The sequence below is a fragment of the Cladophialophora immunda genome (assembly GCF_000835495.1).
Source record: "Cladophialophora immunda strain CBS 83496 unplaced genomic scaffold supercont1.4, whole genome shotgun sequence".
Taxonomy (NCBI): Eukaryota; Fungi; Ascomycota; class Eurotiomycetes; order Chaetothyriales; family Herpotrichiellaceae; genus Cladophialophora; species Cladophialophora immunda.
The window spans coordinates 4,090,069-4,106,757 of record NW_015622544.1 but is presented as its reverse complement, the minus strand read 5'-3'; the positions used below and the strand labels follow the sequence as shown (position 1 = coordinate 4,106,757).

General features: G+C 54.8%; 6 protein-coding genes across 6 annotated transcripts; 4 read left to right on the top strand and 2 right to left on the bottom strand.

Moving 5' to 3' along the window:
• Positions 1 to 47: 47 nt before the first annotated feature.
• PV07_07772 (uncharacterized protein) lies at positions 48 to 1,462 on the bottom strand. The gene has a single exon (XM_016394885.1). The coding sequence runs from the start codon at positions 1,405 to 1,407 to the stop codon at positions 316 to 318; it is 1,092 nt and encodes a 363-aa protein (XP_016248304.1). The 5' UTR covers positions 1,408 to 1,462; the 3' UTR covers positions 48 to 315.
• A 252-nt stretch (positions 1,463 to 1,714) lies between these two features.
• Positions 1,715 to 3,995, top strand: PV07_07771 (uncharacterized protein). Its single transcript, XM_016394884.1, has 3 exons — positions 1,715 to 3,089; positions 3,171 to 3,399; positions 3,508 to 3,995. Exons 1-3 carry the CDS (start codon positions 2,094 to 2,096, stop codon positions 3,840 to 3,842), a joined length of 1,560 nt encoding a protein of 519 aa, XP_016248303.1. The 5' UTR covers positions 1,715 to 2,093; the 3' UTR covers positions 3,843 to 3,995.
• A 1,666-nt stretch (positions 3,996 to 5,661) lies between these two features.
• On the top strand, positions 5,662 to 6,621 carry PV07_07770 (uncharacterized protein; the record flags this gene model as incomplete). The annotated part of the gene is made up of 1 exon (XM_016394883.1): positions 5,662 to 6,621. One exon carries the CDS (start codon positions 5,662 to 5,664, stop codon positions 6,619 to 6,621), a length of 960 nt encoding a protein of 319 aa, XP_016248302.1.
• An 806-nt stretch (positions 6,622 to 7,427) lies between these two features.
• PV07_07769 (uncharacterized protein) lies at positions 7,428 to 10,029 on the top strand (the record flags this gene model as incomplete). The annotated part of the gene is made up of 3 exons (XM_016394882.1): positions 7,428 to 7,847; positions 7,899 to 8,445; positions 8,500 to 10,029. The coding sequence occupies 3 exons, from the start codon at positions 7,428 to 7,430 to the stop codon at positions 9,978 to 9,980; spliced, it is 2,448 nt and encodes an 815-aa protein (XP_016248301.1). The 3' UTR covers positions 9,981 to 10,029.
• Positions 10,030 to 11,554: 1,525 nt separating this feature from the next.
• PV07_07768 (uncharacterized protein) lies at positions 11,555 to 13,073 on the bottom strand. The gene is made up of 2 exons (XM_016394881.1): positions 12,231 to 13,073; positions 11,555 to 12,178 (listed from the first exon to the last, which is right to left on the bottom strand). Exons 1-2 carry the CDS (start codon positions 13,018 to 13,020, stop codon positions 11,769 to 11,771), a joined length of 1,200 nt encoding a protein of 399 aa, XP_016248300.1. The 5' UTR covers positions 13,021 to 13,073; the 3' UTR covers positions 11,555 to 11,768.
• Positions 13,074 to 13,495: 422 nt separating this feature from the next.
• On the top strand, positions 13,496 to 15,232 carry PV07_07767 (uncharacterized protein). The gene has a single exon (XM_016394880.1). The coding sequence runs from the start codon at positions 13,623 to 13,625 to the stop codon at positions 14,982 to 14,984; it is 1,362 nt and encodes a 453-aa protein (XP_016248299.1). The 5' UTR covers positions 13,496 to 13,622; the 3' UTR covers positions 14,985 to 15,232.
• Positions 15,233 to 16,689: the final 1,457 nt, after the last annotated feature.

Below are 16,689 nucleotides of genomic sequence, written 5' to 3'. Positions count from 1 at the left end.
AACAGATCGACGGAGACAGTTGTATTTGCCTCCATTGCCACCTCCACTAGTGCCACGGTACCAAGGCATAGCTGACTAGAGACAATGGCGACGATCGGGGTAATGGTACAAGGCTACATGAGCTCATGCACTACACAGGAAGAGGCGACGAAGTCGAAAGCGAACGGGATGTACTGCGGTATCTTGAGACTGCCCAAGCGGCAAATAGTGCCATAGCACGGCGGATTCGTAGCATGATATACATGCCCCTCTCGGCTGTTCATTGTTTGGATGCCGTTGACTCCTCGACCTTGGACAGGAGCTGCGAAGGACTTCTCAACACACGCCCAGCACCCTGTCAACGGGCGCCTTTCCATGGTGCGCCATCAGCAATAGCCTTTGGAAGGTATCAGCTCCTGGGTCAAACGGAGCTCTGGCAAAACTAGATGCGAATTCGTGAAAGGCAACCAAGTCCGTCGCGTCGTGACTCCCAAAACCATGTTTATTGTTGCTGCCATCCAAGAGCGCTTCCCATTCTCTTTCGGACCTAGCAGCCCACATCCCAGGGCGAACGTCGAATGGCAGCGCTTGGATGAAGAGCTCGTGGTAGCAATATCCTCGCGCCCGACCGTGATACACGCCTTGTATGAGACAGCTCATCAAGATTGCTCGTCGTACGCTTTCTGCCAGGATCCATGCTTCCCATCGAGAGAGGTTGGTCGGCATCATACTGGGCGCTTCCTTGACCAACCTTATCGCCAACCTTCTTGTATGGCCAAGAAGTTTCTCCTTGTGGCGAGGTATGCTCTGGGGACTGGAGAGAAGCAGGCGCATTACGTGCCCGAGGAGGATTTGAAAGGCTTGTAAGATCTCGGACAGAGGCTCGCGAGACTCGTATAGTGCGCATAGCAGGTCGCAAATCCTAGTACACTGAGTTATATCACTACCAACAGTCTTCCGATTTGTAACCTCGAAGTCTGGTCCGACAAGTGCTGGCCGAGGCCGAGGCTTCCTTTGGGGGTGTATGTATGCCGCCGACTGGCTCAAGGCCACCGAATTCGCCATGTCCAGCAATTCACGGGCCACGTATTCGACGGTGAGGAAATCGGCGGATATAGGAATTTTCCAGATGACAGGGCATTGAGTGGTTGGGCTCTGATAACACTCGAGAGCGACCCTTTTTGGATCCATGTGTAAAGATGAAACGTAACGAAGGAACTTCGAATTGTCCCGGGGGTCACCATCGTCACCGGCGACCGTTCCGGTGAGGGTGTTACTGGGCCTTGAAGTACTGCCCACCAATGGTTCGAGGTCGTAGACACAGTCGATCTGCCGGGTCCGGCACCGGGAACACTGAGGCAGTTGCACGATGCATCGCCGTTTGGCAGCGGTGCAGGCTCGACAGGCTTTCCGTAGGACCCTGATCATCTGGTAGGGGGCGGAGCAGAGGGGAGTGTTTCCACGGAGGAAGATTTGATCGATCGCTGTTCTTGAGAAGAATGAGGAATAGATCCCACCGAAGGAGCGTGTGTCGTGACGGGAATACTTATCCTTATACTGACGCACGTGACCGCACCTGATACACCCTCGGCACCTTGGTTCATCTCGCCACGACCACCAGGTACCCACGACAACAGCCACCGCCAATCCCTTAAACCCAGTCGAGTTTAGTTCCCACTGTATCATGTTCTGTACTGTATAAATACGAACACAACATCGACGATATCAGGGGGGTCAAACACCCTCCGCATCGAGAGAATGTCACTGACAGTCTCTGGCCCATGGCGCAGGCAACCCCATACAATCTTGGAGTCGTGTCTCTGTGACGGCGCAATCGCGCCCTGCTGATGCGCCCTCCAGCTACCTTTGACTGCAAATGGCTTAGTTCCCCCTCTTGCATACTGGTAATATCTCAACTGATCCTCACCAAGACCTAGTTTCGAGGCTGCTGCTGACCCAATATCTCGAACTTATCTCCGCTTATACCACTTTCAACCCGAACGAGGGCGTAGAGGGGAATTAATGCTGGTATAAAAGGAGGAGTCAGTCACTCATGGCAAAAATGGATTCTGTCCAACTTCACCGTCACCAGCAAGCCGACACTGACTCCGACAATGGCTGTCCGGCGTATGATTCGAAATTCTGCCTTGAGCGCGTTCATCCGCATATGTCTTCACGGGCATTACTGGCCTCAGCATTTCGGCGATCTTGAAAAGGGGGAGAGAAACTCGGTCGAGACGGCGAAGCGAGCTGAGGAGACCGAGAAACCGGTGCACCTTGTCGATTGGGACGGCCCGGACGATGTCGAGAATCCGCTTAACTTTTCTGGCGTGCAGAAGAGTGTCATCACGGCAATGACTTGTATCTACACGTGGGCAATCTATGTCGGCTCTTCGATTTACACGTCCAGTCAGCCTGGCATTGAGCATCACTTTGGCGTGGACAATTTCCAATCGTCCTTCGGTCTCGCCATCTACGTCCTGGCCTACGGTCTGGGAAGTCTCTTGTTCTCCCCACTCTCCGAGGTGCCATCGATCGGACGCAATCCCCCCTATGCCATCTCCGGGGCTCTGTTTGTCATCTTGTGTATCCCAACGTCACTTGTTGACAATTATGCGGGTCTTATGGTCCTCCGATTCTTGCTAGGCTTCATGGGATCCCCTTGTCTGGCCACCGCCGGGGCAACACTTGGCGATATTTGGGGCCCGACTCGATTCCCATACTTCATCGGGCTCTGGGCGTGCACTACGGCACTGGGACCGGCTTTGGGACCGATGTTGTCGTCCTTTGCTGTCGAGTCTCTCGGTTGGAGATTCTCCAGTTGGGAGCTCCTCATCATTTCGGGCTCCGTCTTCGTCGTCTTCGTCGTCTTGGTTCCAGAGACGGCGGCACCAACCATCCTGTATTACCGGGCGAAACGACTCAGAGAGTTGACGGGGGATAAAAGGTACATGTCGCAAGAGGAGATCAAACAGTCACATCTCACGGCTGGCCAGCGCCTGTGGAATTCAATCATCAAGCCTTGGGAAGTCAACATCAAGGACCCGGCTCTGTTGTTCATGACCTTGTATATGGGATTGATCTATGCAATTGTCTATTCTTTCTTCGAGGTGCGACACCAGTACTCCATCCCCTGCACTCCAGCTTTTCTACCGTTGCTGTCACTCAATTCTGGCTCTAACTCTGTTCAGTCATTGCCCCTCGTCTATCCGCCAATATACGGGTTCTCACCAACTTCCACGTCCCTCATCTGGCTAGCAGTCATTCCTGCCGGGGCGATCGGCTTTCCACTCCACTGCTTCTGGCTGTCCAAACGTGTCGAGCCCAAGCTTCTGAACCAAACGTTTGGCGACTTGGAGAATTTTCTCGAAACCGGCGTTGCCGCCAGCCTGTTGATGCCAGCATCGTTGTTCATGTTCGGTGAGTTTGCATGATCCTACTCTCAGCTGTCTTCCCTGTCAATGTCCTCGATCGAGATTTTGATGCCACGTGTGCTAATTGTAATTCTCACATGTGGCGGTGATATAGCATGGACAGCTAGGGCCTCAATCCACTGGATGGTTCCCACCACTGCCATCTTTCTCTACATGGTCGCGCAGTATTTCCTCTCCAACTCGATCTTTTTGTACATTCCGGCCATCTATCCGCGCTATGCAGCGAGCATTTTTGCGGCCAACAGCGTGGCAAGGGCTCTTTTGGCGTTTGTGGCGGTGCTGGTGGGACGATCAATGTTTAAGGGCATTGGCATCGACGGGGGTGTGAGCTTGTTGGGAGGCCTTACAACTGTTTGTGCTGCCCTGTTGGCTGGGTTGTATTGGAGCTGGGGAAAGAAACTGAGGGCCAGAAGTCGCTTTACTGCTTGATTTACCGGTACTGGCACTATGCTTGCCATGGCGTAAATAATACTGGTACCGCTGGGATTAAGATTTTAGAATTAGCTAGATAGATAGGATTACCTTGGACGAGTCGTAAGGATATTGTAAGTGCCTTGGAAGCTATTTGAATCTCCCGTTTGCCAACCGCGTTCAGATTAGTTCAAGATTGATGGAATGGAGGTTAGAGGCAAGTACAAGACTCTGTTCAACCTGGAGGGAGGGATAAATGTGGCTCTGAGATGTAGAGGCTCTCGCGTTCGTCTTTTCCTTCTTGCAACTCTGATGAGAGCCCTGGCTTCCATGTATCCAGGATCGTTTCTGTGAGCGTAGACTAGACAGGCACTCTCGTCGTACTATGTCCCTGGAAATCTTTTCGTCATAGTCTCGAAAGAAGTTGATCGGGTTCCGTTGTTGAATCCGACCCCTCTTTTGTGCTAACCGGGACTTTTGGCTCATGTGGGACCGCGCAACCGAGGAGATGCTTGCGATAAATCAGATCATACGTTGTTAACCCTGCAGGTCGGTGAGACGTTTGCAGCGCAGGGGCGCGTAAGCGGAAGGACAAGGCCTTTTACCGCAAACCGCCGCCTTGCTTACCCGGCGCCGCATGGGTTGAAGACATCCTCTCAGTCTCATGCCTGAAATGGGCTCAAATTAGACCGGAGAAAGCGTGGTTGCAGGTAAGCAGAAGTCCTTCGAGGCCTATAGGATAAGTGACCAAGGTCTCGTAGCACGGCGACATGGCCGGGGTTCCACGGCTCTTGAGCGGTAAGCCCAGAATGGGAGTGCCACGCGATGGTCGAGCGCTGGGGGGACAAACAACAAGGCCGCACATAGAGTTTGCCTTCCTTGTGGAAGGTTGTTGGTGAAGAAAGAATGAGAGAAGATGTCGTCATTCCGCCGCTGTGTGTATCACGAACATCCAAGTCGTTCCTGATGCGGGCATTGAAAAGGCAAGGCTGAGATGAAGCCTTACCGACTTTTGCGTTGCTGCTGCGAACACCCACTCTATGGTGCTCAAGCCATTTCATTCAAGCTTGATGTGTTGCTGACCACGAAAATGGCACAACTAGCTATCGAAGCATGGCTCTCCTTGGCCTCTGTTCCGGAAGTCCGTTTCTTGGGCTAGACGAGAGGCTTTGGTTGATATGTGCTTCGAGCCATACTTACAACATGCTCGGTTAAGGCTCATAGCTATTCGGAAGCTGAAACTTGCATCGGTGTCCTTGGAAATGACTCTTGGGATGTGATGCATGGATTTTGCCCTTCCGCTGACGCCAGACCGGTTTGCAAGTAACCGGCTTCGAGGCTCGGGATCCATTCGGCGGTGAATGCCACACTTCGCATTCGCAAAGCTGCATCGAAACACTGAAAGGTCCAAAGATCTACATTTTCTCTCACTGAGAGCTGCCTCCTACACCACCAATTCTAATCACATGAACCAAATCGCGAAGAGGCGATCATGCAGAGTGCAACGGACTCGCTTTCCAAGAGCCAAAGCCTGCCTCAGTCGTGCAATGGTTGCCTCTTTCATCAAACACGACCACAGGTCAATCTTAACGACCGGTGAAGCGAATTTCCCAAAGAACCAAACCTTCTGGTCATGAGATATTGTTGATCGAGCTCGTGTGCGGCTGATAGAGGAGACCAGGCATCCGAAGGTAAGAGATATTGCGGCTTGAGAGTAGCATCTCTCGCGCGTATATATATCTGCTTCTTTCCTTCTATTCTCAATTCCTCGTCCATCAGACTTTTTCAAGACATATCTTCATCACTTATATCGAAATATTCTCTCGGAAACGACAGCATGGCAGCCGAAGCACCACTGAGCAACAGCCAGATGAGCTACAAAGTAGCTGGCACCTTGATCAGCTCCTATAAAATCCAAAGCGGTGACACTGTCAGTGCCATCGCCTCTCGTCAGGGGTTAGACCTCCACGCCGTGCTAGCCGCCAACCCAGGCGTCGACGCTGACCACCTCGAGGTCGGAAATATCATCAACTTGCCCATCAAGACGCTGGGACTGGTATTCAACCTGAACGATGTCGCGCATGCCCTCGGTGTGTCCGTTCAAGATCTTCGGTCCGGCAACCCTGGTATTTCCACCGAGATTTCCATCAACGAAGTCATCAAAAGCCCCGGCTCTTCCCCTGGAGGCAGGGAGCTGATCGCCCAGCAAGTCGCTGCAGCACTTCCAGGAGGCAGCGGTGGTGGGAATGGAGGCGGTGGCTACGTCAACTACAGCGGGCCTGCCTCGAACTTCCCGCCGCCTTCGCAGTGGGCGTCGTACTCTGCGCTCTGGAACAGCAACTCCAAGTTGATGAAGTTCAACGACTCGGACGCCGAAATCGCCGACATCAAAACCGCCATCGAAGCGGTCGCCCGCGAGTCCCAGGTCGACGTCCGCGTCATTCTCTGCACCATCATGCAGGAATCTGGAGGCAACGTGCGTGTGCGCACCACCGTGTCGCCAGACGGCACTGTTCGAAACCCGGGGATTATGCAATCTCACAATGGGGCGGAATTCAATCCCCAACAAGCGGCCCAGAGTATATTGCAGATGGTCAAGGACGGGGTCGAGGGGACCAAGTCTGGAGACGGATTGAAGCAATGTTTCCAGCACCAGGGGAACTGGTACGCCGCGTTGAGGGAGTATAACTCGGGAAGGGTGGACGTCAATGACCTCAACGACGGGATGGGAGCGACACCCACCTATGTCAGGGACGTGGCGAATCGGTTGATGGGGCACGTTTGGGATAGGATGTAGGAGGGGGACTGTGCTAGCCTTCCAGCGAGGCGTTGTATGCGAGGTTGACGAGGAGGTAGGAAATGGAGGGAGCATAGACAGGATTGGGGCGTGGATATCGCGCTGGTCTCTCTTTTTGCCAGGATTCTGCTTCTACATCATACTCAGGCATTTTGTCGCTTTCATCTCACGGTTCTGCTGTTTGAATTCCTGGGCTGTGCCGGCTGTGGAGTGTGTCCAATATTCCAAGGTGATGCGTCTCTGGGCGGTCGAATGCCCACTGATCCTCTCCGACTGCCACTGAAGGCCACAACGCCGACTACCGAGTTCTCGATACTCGGTCGACCGAAGAGAAATTTTGCTTGTGTCGCCGCTGGCCACGGCAAGGACTATCGCCGCTGTCATTTCAAGATGATTCGATGGAAATCTCATGATTCTCCGACAGCCGGTCTTGTCGTTTGACGACATCCGATGCTCTCCACCCAGCGAACCTGCTGCTAACCACAAGTTCCTCTAGACCTGAGGTACCCATCTCGGGGAGCAATACATTCTAGATCGAATGTGTTCGATGCTGTCCTTCCCTGAAAGAGGAAAATATGCGCAAACTCATATTGCACTCCCCGACGGCCAAGACAAATGCCATGTCTAGCGCCAGCGGACACCGACCGCCTCAGTCCACCCGGCGGAGGCGTGCCCCAGATGTATTCGATAATACACTCATACTAAAGCAGGCAGGTGGGCGGGCTTTGTCAAAGCGAGGGAGAGACAAGCATAGAGCGATCAACACGGCCGGATCAGTCTGATCAAGTGTTCGTCCCACCGCAAAGATGAAGTTGTATCATCGGTTGCAGAGGCTTTCGCAGTCTTTTCTGGTTGACAAGTCTCAGCAAAGTGCCCGGGACTCTCTGGGAGAACTTGCAGAAAAGACGAAAAACACCATCCCCGACATCTATCTCGAGCATGAACCATCCGTATCTGAATGGCTTACCTCGCTCGTGCCGACCAAAGAAGGCACCTACCAATACCTCCACAGCCTCTTCCCTTCCATCGGCTGGGTTCCTCGCTACAACTGGCGATGGCTGTTGGCAGATTCCATAGCAGGACTTACTGTCGGTCTGGTGGTTGTGCCTCAGGCCATGGCGTACGCTCTGCTGGCCACTTTAAGTCCAGACTTTGGCCTCTACACGTCGTTCGCTGGGGCTGCCACCTACTGGTTGTTTGGCACTTCCAAGGACATCGTCATTGGTGTATGTAACAGCCGAATTTATTTCTTGTGTTCTCTCTCACATGCGTCTTAGACAACCGCTGTCGGTTCACTCCTGGTCGGCAACGTGATTACTAGCATACAAGACTCACACCCAGGGCTCTACACCAACGTCGAGATCGCGAAAACGCTCTCCTTCATAACTGGCGCGATGCTCCTGGCAATCGGTCTCCTGCGACTCGGGTGGATCGTCGAAGTCATACCGTACATCCCCATCTCTGCATTCATCACAGCGGCCAGCATAACGATCATGTCGACCCAGTTCCCTGTCATGATGGGCATCCCTGGGATCAACACGCGAGAAGAGCCGTACAAGGTGATTATAAACTCGCTGCGAAATCTGGGCAACACTCAACTTGACGCCGCGATCGGCATCTCCTGTCTGATACTGTTGGACCTGATAAAGAGAATCTGCGCGAAAATGGAGGTCCGTCAGCCGTCACGCAAACGCGTGTGGGCAACAATTTCGTGCCTGCGGCTGTCGTTTGCGATGCTCTTCTACACCTTCGTTAGCTGGCTGGTGCATCGTGATATGCCAAAGGGTGAGAGTAAGTTTCGGATCGTCGGGGTGATACAGTCGGGTATGTCGCGCGCAAGCGTCCCACCTCTGCAGCAATTCTGACTAGATGTTCCAGGTTTCAAACACTCAGGAGTCCCAAGGTTCGACGCCGAACTAGTCCGCCTTGTTATTCCGCAGACCCCCATCATGATGGTCATCCTGGTGATCGAGCACATTGCCATCGCGAAGAATTTTGGCAAACAGTTCGGCTACCAGGTGATCCCATCCCAGGAGATCATGGCGCAGGGCACGGCTAACCTATTGGGCCCCTTTCTGGGCGGGTATGCCTGCACGGGATCCTTCGGTGCCTCTGCTGTTCTTGCCAAAGCCGGCGTCAAGACTCCGCTGGCCGGCCTTTTCAGCGCCCTCATTCTCCTGCTGGCCTTGTACGCTCTGACCGCAGTCTTTTACTACATACCCCGAGCGGCGCTCGCTGGCCTGATCATCCACGCCGTGTTGAACCTGGTGGCGTCTCCGAAGACGTGCTATAGATACTGGCGGATCTCGCCCTTTGAGTTTCTGATCTGGGTCGTCGGAGTGGTCGTCGCCATCTTCACCGGGCTGGAGACATCCATCTATACGACCATCGGCCTGTCTTTGTTCCTCCTGCTCGTGCGAATCGCTCGCACGAATGGCCAATTCCTCGGGCGTGTACCGATCTGGCAGGTCGCGGTTGATCTCGGCGCCGATGCTGATCCGCAAAACGAGAGTCCTCGTCAGACCCAGTCCGAGATAGAAGTTCGAGACGCCTACATTCCCATGGACCGGAAGGACGCCTCCAATCCCGAGGTGATAGTCCAGTCCCCTTATCCCGGCGTGTTTGTCTACCGCTTCCCAGAGGGCTTCAACTACCTCAACAAAACACTGCAACTGAACAAGCTGACCTCCTACATCCTGACGCACACCCGGCGCACGACGAAGCAGGACGACGTCAAATCGCACCAGCTGCTGTGGTGTGAATCCAGAGCATCGCAGACCGCCACGGACACCAGCCTACCGGTCCTGCGGGCCATCGTGCTGGACTGCTCGTCGGTGAACAACATCGACATCACGGGGGTGCAGGGGCTGATTGACGCGAGGAACGCGCTGGACCGCCACGCCGCCCCGGCCCTGGTCGACTGGCACTTCGCCGCGCTGTGGAACCGCTGGTCCCGCCGCGCGCTGGCCACGGCCGGATTCGGCTATCCCGCACAGCGGAACCAGTTCGCCCTGGGGAACTGGACGCCCGTGTACTCGCTCACGAGCTCCTTCGCGGGCGCCGTCCCCGAGGACGCCTGCGCCGAGGCCCGGCGCAGGGAGCAAGTGGCCAAGACGGACTGTGAGAGTAAAGTCGTCGAAAGAGTGAGGACGGATGATGACGACGAAGACGAGGGTCGTGTCGAGGAGATTCGAAGGTGTGTGAAGCAGCGGCAGATCCCATCGCTGGAGAATACCGGCCCCCATCCCAAGGCGGTGGCGCCGCTCAGGCCCGTCTTTGGACTCGACCGGCCGTTCTTCCACATTGATCTGGGACAGGCTGTGTCAGCAGCAGTGCGATGCGCAAGAATGAGTGATTGACGACATGACGCTAGCGATGAAGAGGGTAAGGAGTTCGTCGTGATTCCTGTGATTGATATTTTGCCCCTCGGGAGAGATTATATAGACCGTACCGAGAACCTCTTCAGCCGTCATTGGCCACCGTGGCTTCGACATCTGCGAGCGCTGTGGCTACAGGTGATCTCTTCCAAGTATTTACCCAGCATCACATAGGAAATGAGCATGTTCCTCCGCGCACAGCAGCAGGCACTGGCATTAGCAAGGCTACACATAGAAAGGGGGATCGGCAAGGGAGGTATGGCGTGATTCGCGCTAACGAGCACTAGCGGCTCTAAAGACGCTGAACTGGCCAACCGATCTGCTGGATTTCCCTGGAGCTGGGGCATCTGGGGTATTCAATGCACGGATAACGCAAAGCGACGCTTGTATAGACGTCTTTGATATATCTGTGCGTATATCCTGCTGAAACTCTTCATTTATTGTCCCCCAGACTCGAGAATCGCCCTTGGGAGAGACGCAGAACTTCCAAAACTCGGCAAGGGGATGCGGAAATTAAGCGACGGAAGTATTTCCGCCAAACAAAACAGCGAGGGATGTGCGCCCAGGTTGGGCAACAGCTGGCTCAACTCCGGGAAGACTCGCGCTGGCTTTTTCTTCGGGGACTTTGCCAGAAACTTCTCGTGGGTAAGCATGGATAGCGCCCTGCAGCGGACGATTGTCGTTTCGGGGACCATGAAGGTTCTTGGATCGAACTCTCCTGTGGAGACTCGGGGATTCCTTTGATGTCTGTTCTTTTTTCAGCCCTCCCAACGATAAGGGGCCGCCATCCGTGGTGTGACGATCTCCCTATTTTTCTGCCGTTCGTCCTCTGGACCTCGGGTTGAGTGGTCGACTTGTTTTCGTGTGTGGATGCCCAAGCAAGCAAGCCGCTGAAGACAAAGCCCAGCAGCCGCCCAGTGTTGGTTTGGAGGTAAACCTGAGCAAGTTTGAGAATGGGGCTCCAAATGCAAGGTGCGACGGAGTGCTGCTTAGTCGATAAACTCCACTTTCCCCAAACGCTTTTGTTTCAAGGGTGTGATGAGCTGGATCTGCGCCGACTGCTGGACGATAAGTGAACTCTTCACGGATGTCCGGGATCTAACCACGATAATCAGTCCAGGAGCTACCATCACAATGATCGCTCCCGATGCAAGGAAAATATCCACCATGACACGCTGGACAAACCAGTGACTGGTCTCGCATTTGCAAGGATAGTGGGGATTGCCATTCAGCATGACCAAGACTGAGTCAAGGATAGAATTTCAGAGATAGGCATGCCGGTCGAGGAAATGATTCATATGGTGTGGTCACATTGCTATCCATCTTCGCGATCAGCTCCGCCAAAACTGCAGAGCAACGTCACATAGTCCTCGTCGTATTGTTCGTTTCCGTAAAGATGATCCCGTAACGGGTATCGACGCCGATCAGACCCGACTGCATTTGCTGGGACCAAGTTGGCTCTCTCTCCTGAGTCTGCTCGGTAGCGGTATCCGCTACTCCTCGTCTACGCGAGGATGGAATTCGTCAAGAACGACCAAGTTGAAATTCAGGACAGACCAAGTGTTACTCAATATGTGATCGTCGCACCACTAGATTCGCAAAATTGCGCCCTCGTAATTAGTGACCATGACCTTCCCATCCGTTGAGGGCATGGAAGAAGCCTAATTCCTCAAAAGTGGAAGGAGCGGCGAATGAAAAAACCCCCCACGCCATGAATAAACAAATTCCCAATGTAAAATTAGCATTTCAGCGTACACCAGCCCCTCCAAGTCACCACTCCAAAGTCTTCGGCTTTAGCGGGAGATGAAGAAACCGAAACCCCGCCTCCGTCATCCTGGGAAGCCTGCCTGCCCGGATGTTCATCTGTAGGGACTGGTGGATCAGCCTGGGCTCTGCGAGCCCCGCGTCCCGTTCGTTCCGCATGGCCACAAAGTCCTCCTCGGTGGTGCCGTCCTTCAAGTGCTTGTTGCGCTGCTTGTGCTGCTCGACTGTCATATACGGCACAGGAGCGTCGCGACCCGCCGGCGGGTAGTCATGACCGGTCCAGATTTTGACGTGGTCCGGCAACGAAAGCAGCTTTCGGCCCGACTTGAAAAGATCGCTTGCACTGCCGCCGGGGAAGTCGCAGCGCGCGGTGCCGATGTCTGCGTGGAAAATGGAGTCGCCGCAGAATACGTTGTCTACAGAACTGTGTTAGTCAATTTGTAGGCAAGGCCTATGTGGCAGACTCACCTCCAATCTTATAGCCAAGATGGTCCGGGGTATGGCCAGGCAGATGCAGGGCCGTTGCTTTCAGATCCCCAATGTCAAACGTCTCGTCATCCTCAAATAGCCTGTCGAATACGCCTTCATATTCCTCTGTGGGAATGCCGTATCTGTTCGCAAACAATTCCTGCACCCGACCGATGCGCTTCCCGATGCCGATGATGGGAATTTGATCTTGCTCTTGAGCCAGGCGGTTCTGGAGATACGACGATGCGGTTAGATGGTCCGCATGTGCGTGTGTCTCGAGGATCATGTCGATAGTGTAGCCCTTCTCCTCGACCAACGCAAGCAAAGCGTCGGCGCTCTTGGTGGTGACGAGGAGAGTAGCCGGGTCATAATCCAGGACCGGGTCGATAATGACAGCCGTCATCGTGGCTGGATCTGCAACCACGTACTGCCAGGTACCCGTCATGGTCTCGAATACATCGTGAACAATGGGTTGCGGAGCCCCAGCGGCTCCGGTGCTGTACGCAGACCGACCTTTTGTTGCCCACGGAGTGGTTCTGGCAGATCGAGGGCCGCACGGTCCACAAACTGGCGCTCTCCTCGAGAGGGCCTTACGGGGCGTGACTTCGACCAAAGACCCGTTCTTGGCCGAGACCTGGGTGGTGTATGAAGCTGTATGCTGGGCCTGGTGGGGAGAAAGGCGAAGCTGCCTGCTGGAGTTGACAATGGCGGAAGAAGGGCTCGCAGTTGACACCAATCTCCTCGTCGCCTGGGAGCCGCTGGTGATGTGAGGGCGGAGAGACTGCATCATGGTGTCTTTGAGATTGTTGTGGTTTCTTGACCCTGAATCAGCATGGAGCGAGGACGTCTTAGTATAGTATTTGAAGTCGGGCTGATAGTCCCCAAAGAGGAAGAAGATGACGAGGGGATCCACACCCCGACATCAGGCACTAGCCCGAAAGACGCTAGACAATATTAGGGGACACTAATAACGATATTACGCACTTGGCCATCGCCGTCATTTCACCGGCCTTGGCACGGCTGGTCATTACACGGCGATCACGGCGCCTCCTTGCGTATTGCCACGTATTGCCCCCTGGAGGCCTGGAGCCTCGCATATCGCTTCCAAGGGCGACGTCGTGGCAAACCACTGATCGAACCACCCGGTGATCAGATCCTGCTATGGTCTATCCTCGGCGACTAGCTGAAGCATCCTTGCGGCCGTTGAAGGGCGTTAAGGGGCCACTCTCCCGCTGAAATGTAAAGTATAATACCTGATGCTGACCCCGAAAAGCCCGTCACATGATTTGACATTTCTGCCTCGCTGACTTTTCGAAATCTTCTCTCACTTCTTTCCCTCGTGCCTTTTCCCTTCTCACCACAAGCCAACACGACCGGTACTTCAGTTTCATCATGTTTCGCACCACCTTAACGTCCAAGGCTTGTAGCAATGGACTTTCGATTCTCACCGCACAGGCTGTCCCGACAAGCAGGAATTTTGCGACAGCCTCCGCGGTGAGTCCAGCTGCTCGAAGTCACAAAGTCGTGGTCGTTGGTGGTGGGAGCGCCGGTCTCGCTGTCAGCCATCAGCTCCTCCGCTCGGGCAAGTTTGCCCCAAACGACATCGCCATTGTCGACCCGGCCAAGTGGCATAACTACCAGCCCGGGTGGACGCTGGTGGGCGGTGGTCTGAAGACCAAGGAGGAGCTGCGGAAGCCGCTGGACACCTTGCTCGACCCCAAACTCAAGTTCTACAACGAGGGCGTGAACACCTTCTCCCCCAAGGAGAACTTGATCACGCTCAGCAACGGCGACAAGGTCAGCTACGACCAACTCGTGGTCGTGCCCGGCATCACGATCAACTTTGGCTCCATCAAAGGCTTGCCCGAGGCCCTCGCCGATCCAAACTCCCTGGTCTCCTCAATCTATGGCTATGAGACCTGCGACAAGGTGTTCCACACCATCACCAGCCTTCGCAAGGGCACCGCGATTTTCACCCAGCCGGCCGGCACAGTGAAATGCGCGGGGGCTCCGCAGAAGATCATGTGGCTCGCACTGGACTATTGGAAGCGGGCGGGCCTGTACAACGCCAGCAAGGGTCCCGAGTCACCCATCCAGATCAGCTTCGCCACCGCCCTGCCCGGCATGTTCGGCGTGCCCAAGTACAGCGCCAGGCTCAACGAGCTGCGGCTGGAGAGGGGTGTGGAGGGGCTGTTCCAGCACGACCTCGTCGCCGTCGAGGGCAACACGGCGACTTTCGCCCGTCTCGACCAGCAGGACCAGGTCACGAAGCACTTTGACCTGCTGCACGTCGTGCCCAAGATGGGACCGCACGAGTTCGTCAAGAAGAGCGAGCTCGCCAACGAAGCCGGCTTCGTGGACGTGGACGAGGCGACCACGCGCCACACCAAGTACGCCAACGTCTGGTCCGTCGGCGACGCGTCGAGCCTCCCCACCTCCAAGACGGCCGCCGCCATCACCGCCCAGGCGCCCGTGCTCGTGCAGAACCTGATGCAGTCCCTCGAGGGCAAGGCGCCCAACGCGACCTACAACGGCTACACGTCGTGCCCGCTGACGACCGAGTACGGCAAGGTCATGCTCGCCGAGTTCAAGTACGGCGGCGAGCCGCACGAGACCTTCGGCCGCCTGCTGGGCGTGGACCAGGGCACGCCGCGGCGCGCGTTCTACCACCTCAAGAAGGACTTCTTCCCCTGGGTCTACTACAAGTCGATGGTCAAGGGCACCTGGGCCGGGCCCAAGGGCTGGATGAATTAGAGACTCAATTAGAGAAAATGCGTCGACGCGGCAAAAGTGTCGAGCATATTGCGCCCTGTGTGAGGCTTGTGTACTATAGAGAAAAGTTTCTGGACTGCGGGGTTTTGCGTCCGTCCATCCATCTTTCTGCGGCCTGGCTACATACATACATACATCATGTGGCGCTGCAGTTACGATCTAGGTTTTAAGAGCAATGGATTTTTTTTGTGATAGAAGTCAAACAGCGTCCTTCGCTGTAGGAGGTGGCCATGCTCCGCTCCCCTGTGTGCTGCTGTTTGCCAGCCCGGAGGAGGAGGAATTACCTCAGCCCCCGCTCTAGTGGGTGCGTCTTCGCCCACCACATGCCGTCCCGGACCCGCAAGGCTGCAGGCTGGGTCAGCCAACGCAAGAAAAATGTGCTCAGACCCCGAGGCGAGCGATTCTTGATCGGGGCTAGTCTGATGATTAATTCATCTCAATCAACATTGGCATCTCCGGCTGGACCTCGTAAGGGGATGATGCCCACGGCGTGTCCATCTGTCTGCTAGGTAGGTACCTACCTATCAAGTACATACCAGGGAAACAGTGTGACAGGAGCCAGAACCCTATCACCTATGTACCCTTCGCCCGTGACTGCGGTCCTCACCGTTTCGCTCTCCCACGCCCTTGCCGCTTTTCGAACCATCTACGCCTTCATTGCCACTATACTGACCTTTATCCTAACATTCTTGCACTATTTCGCCCTTCTGCTTTCGTTCTTTCGCCTCTAACCTCTTCCGAATTTAGAAATATCCAAAAGAGAAGCGATGAGAGGTTAGGATTGACTTCATTACCTATGATATCAGAAGATATCCCCGGCATCCTGGGTCATCCGACTTCTGCATCGATTTGCTCCTCCAACGATTCTGCCAGCTGTCTTTCTAGCCTCGCTTTGCTAGCGACCTCGTCCGAGTGCGCCGTTGTTGCCATCGACAAGATCAGTTCGTCCGGAAATGGCTTCCTGACAAGTCTCGTCACGGTTGGGCTGGTGACCAGAACCTTTACTGTTGCCTGGCCTTTCTGCTCCGAGATCTTCAGCAGTGTTACCAGCACGAGTCCCATGTCGTCCACAAACTCGTTTCTCTCATAGTAGACAATGCCGTCTATTATACAAAACAGCACGACCGTACTGGGTAGTTGCTTGACGAGCAACTCAAACAGGTCGCATAACTGGCCGATATCTGCATCCCGGATGCGGTCTTCATCCACGTCGACCACCAACAATTCCTTGTCAAAGTCGAATTGGCATAAGAGTTGGCAGATAAAGCTCTGGACCATTGCCAGACCTCCAGTGTAATCGTCAACATTCCGATCGGTGTGGAGACCGCAGAAGAAAAGCAGAGGGATATACAGCGGAGCTCTGGCAACAAGCGACTGGGCAAGGTATGAACATAACAGGGACAGGCCCGATATGTCTTGCTTGCCCTCGTATTCTCCGTGGACCAGAAGCTGCGTTGATTCAGGGGATACCACCCATTCCTTGAGCTGTCTCGCTTGGATGAGCTGTTCCGCGCGTGCTTGCTCGTTCATTGGGACCCGTGTCTGTCTCTTCTCGTTAATGATCTTCAGGTCATACTCTACCACATTCGGAATCTCGATCCAGTCGAGAAGGTCCTGCGGGTCTATGTGGCTTTCGGCAACGCTCTCATAGGGAGGGGGGATGGGTGACGCCGGGCGTGAATTCGCC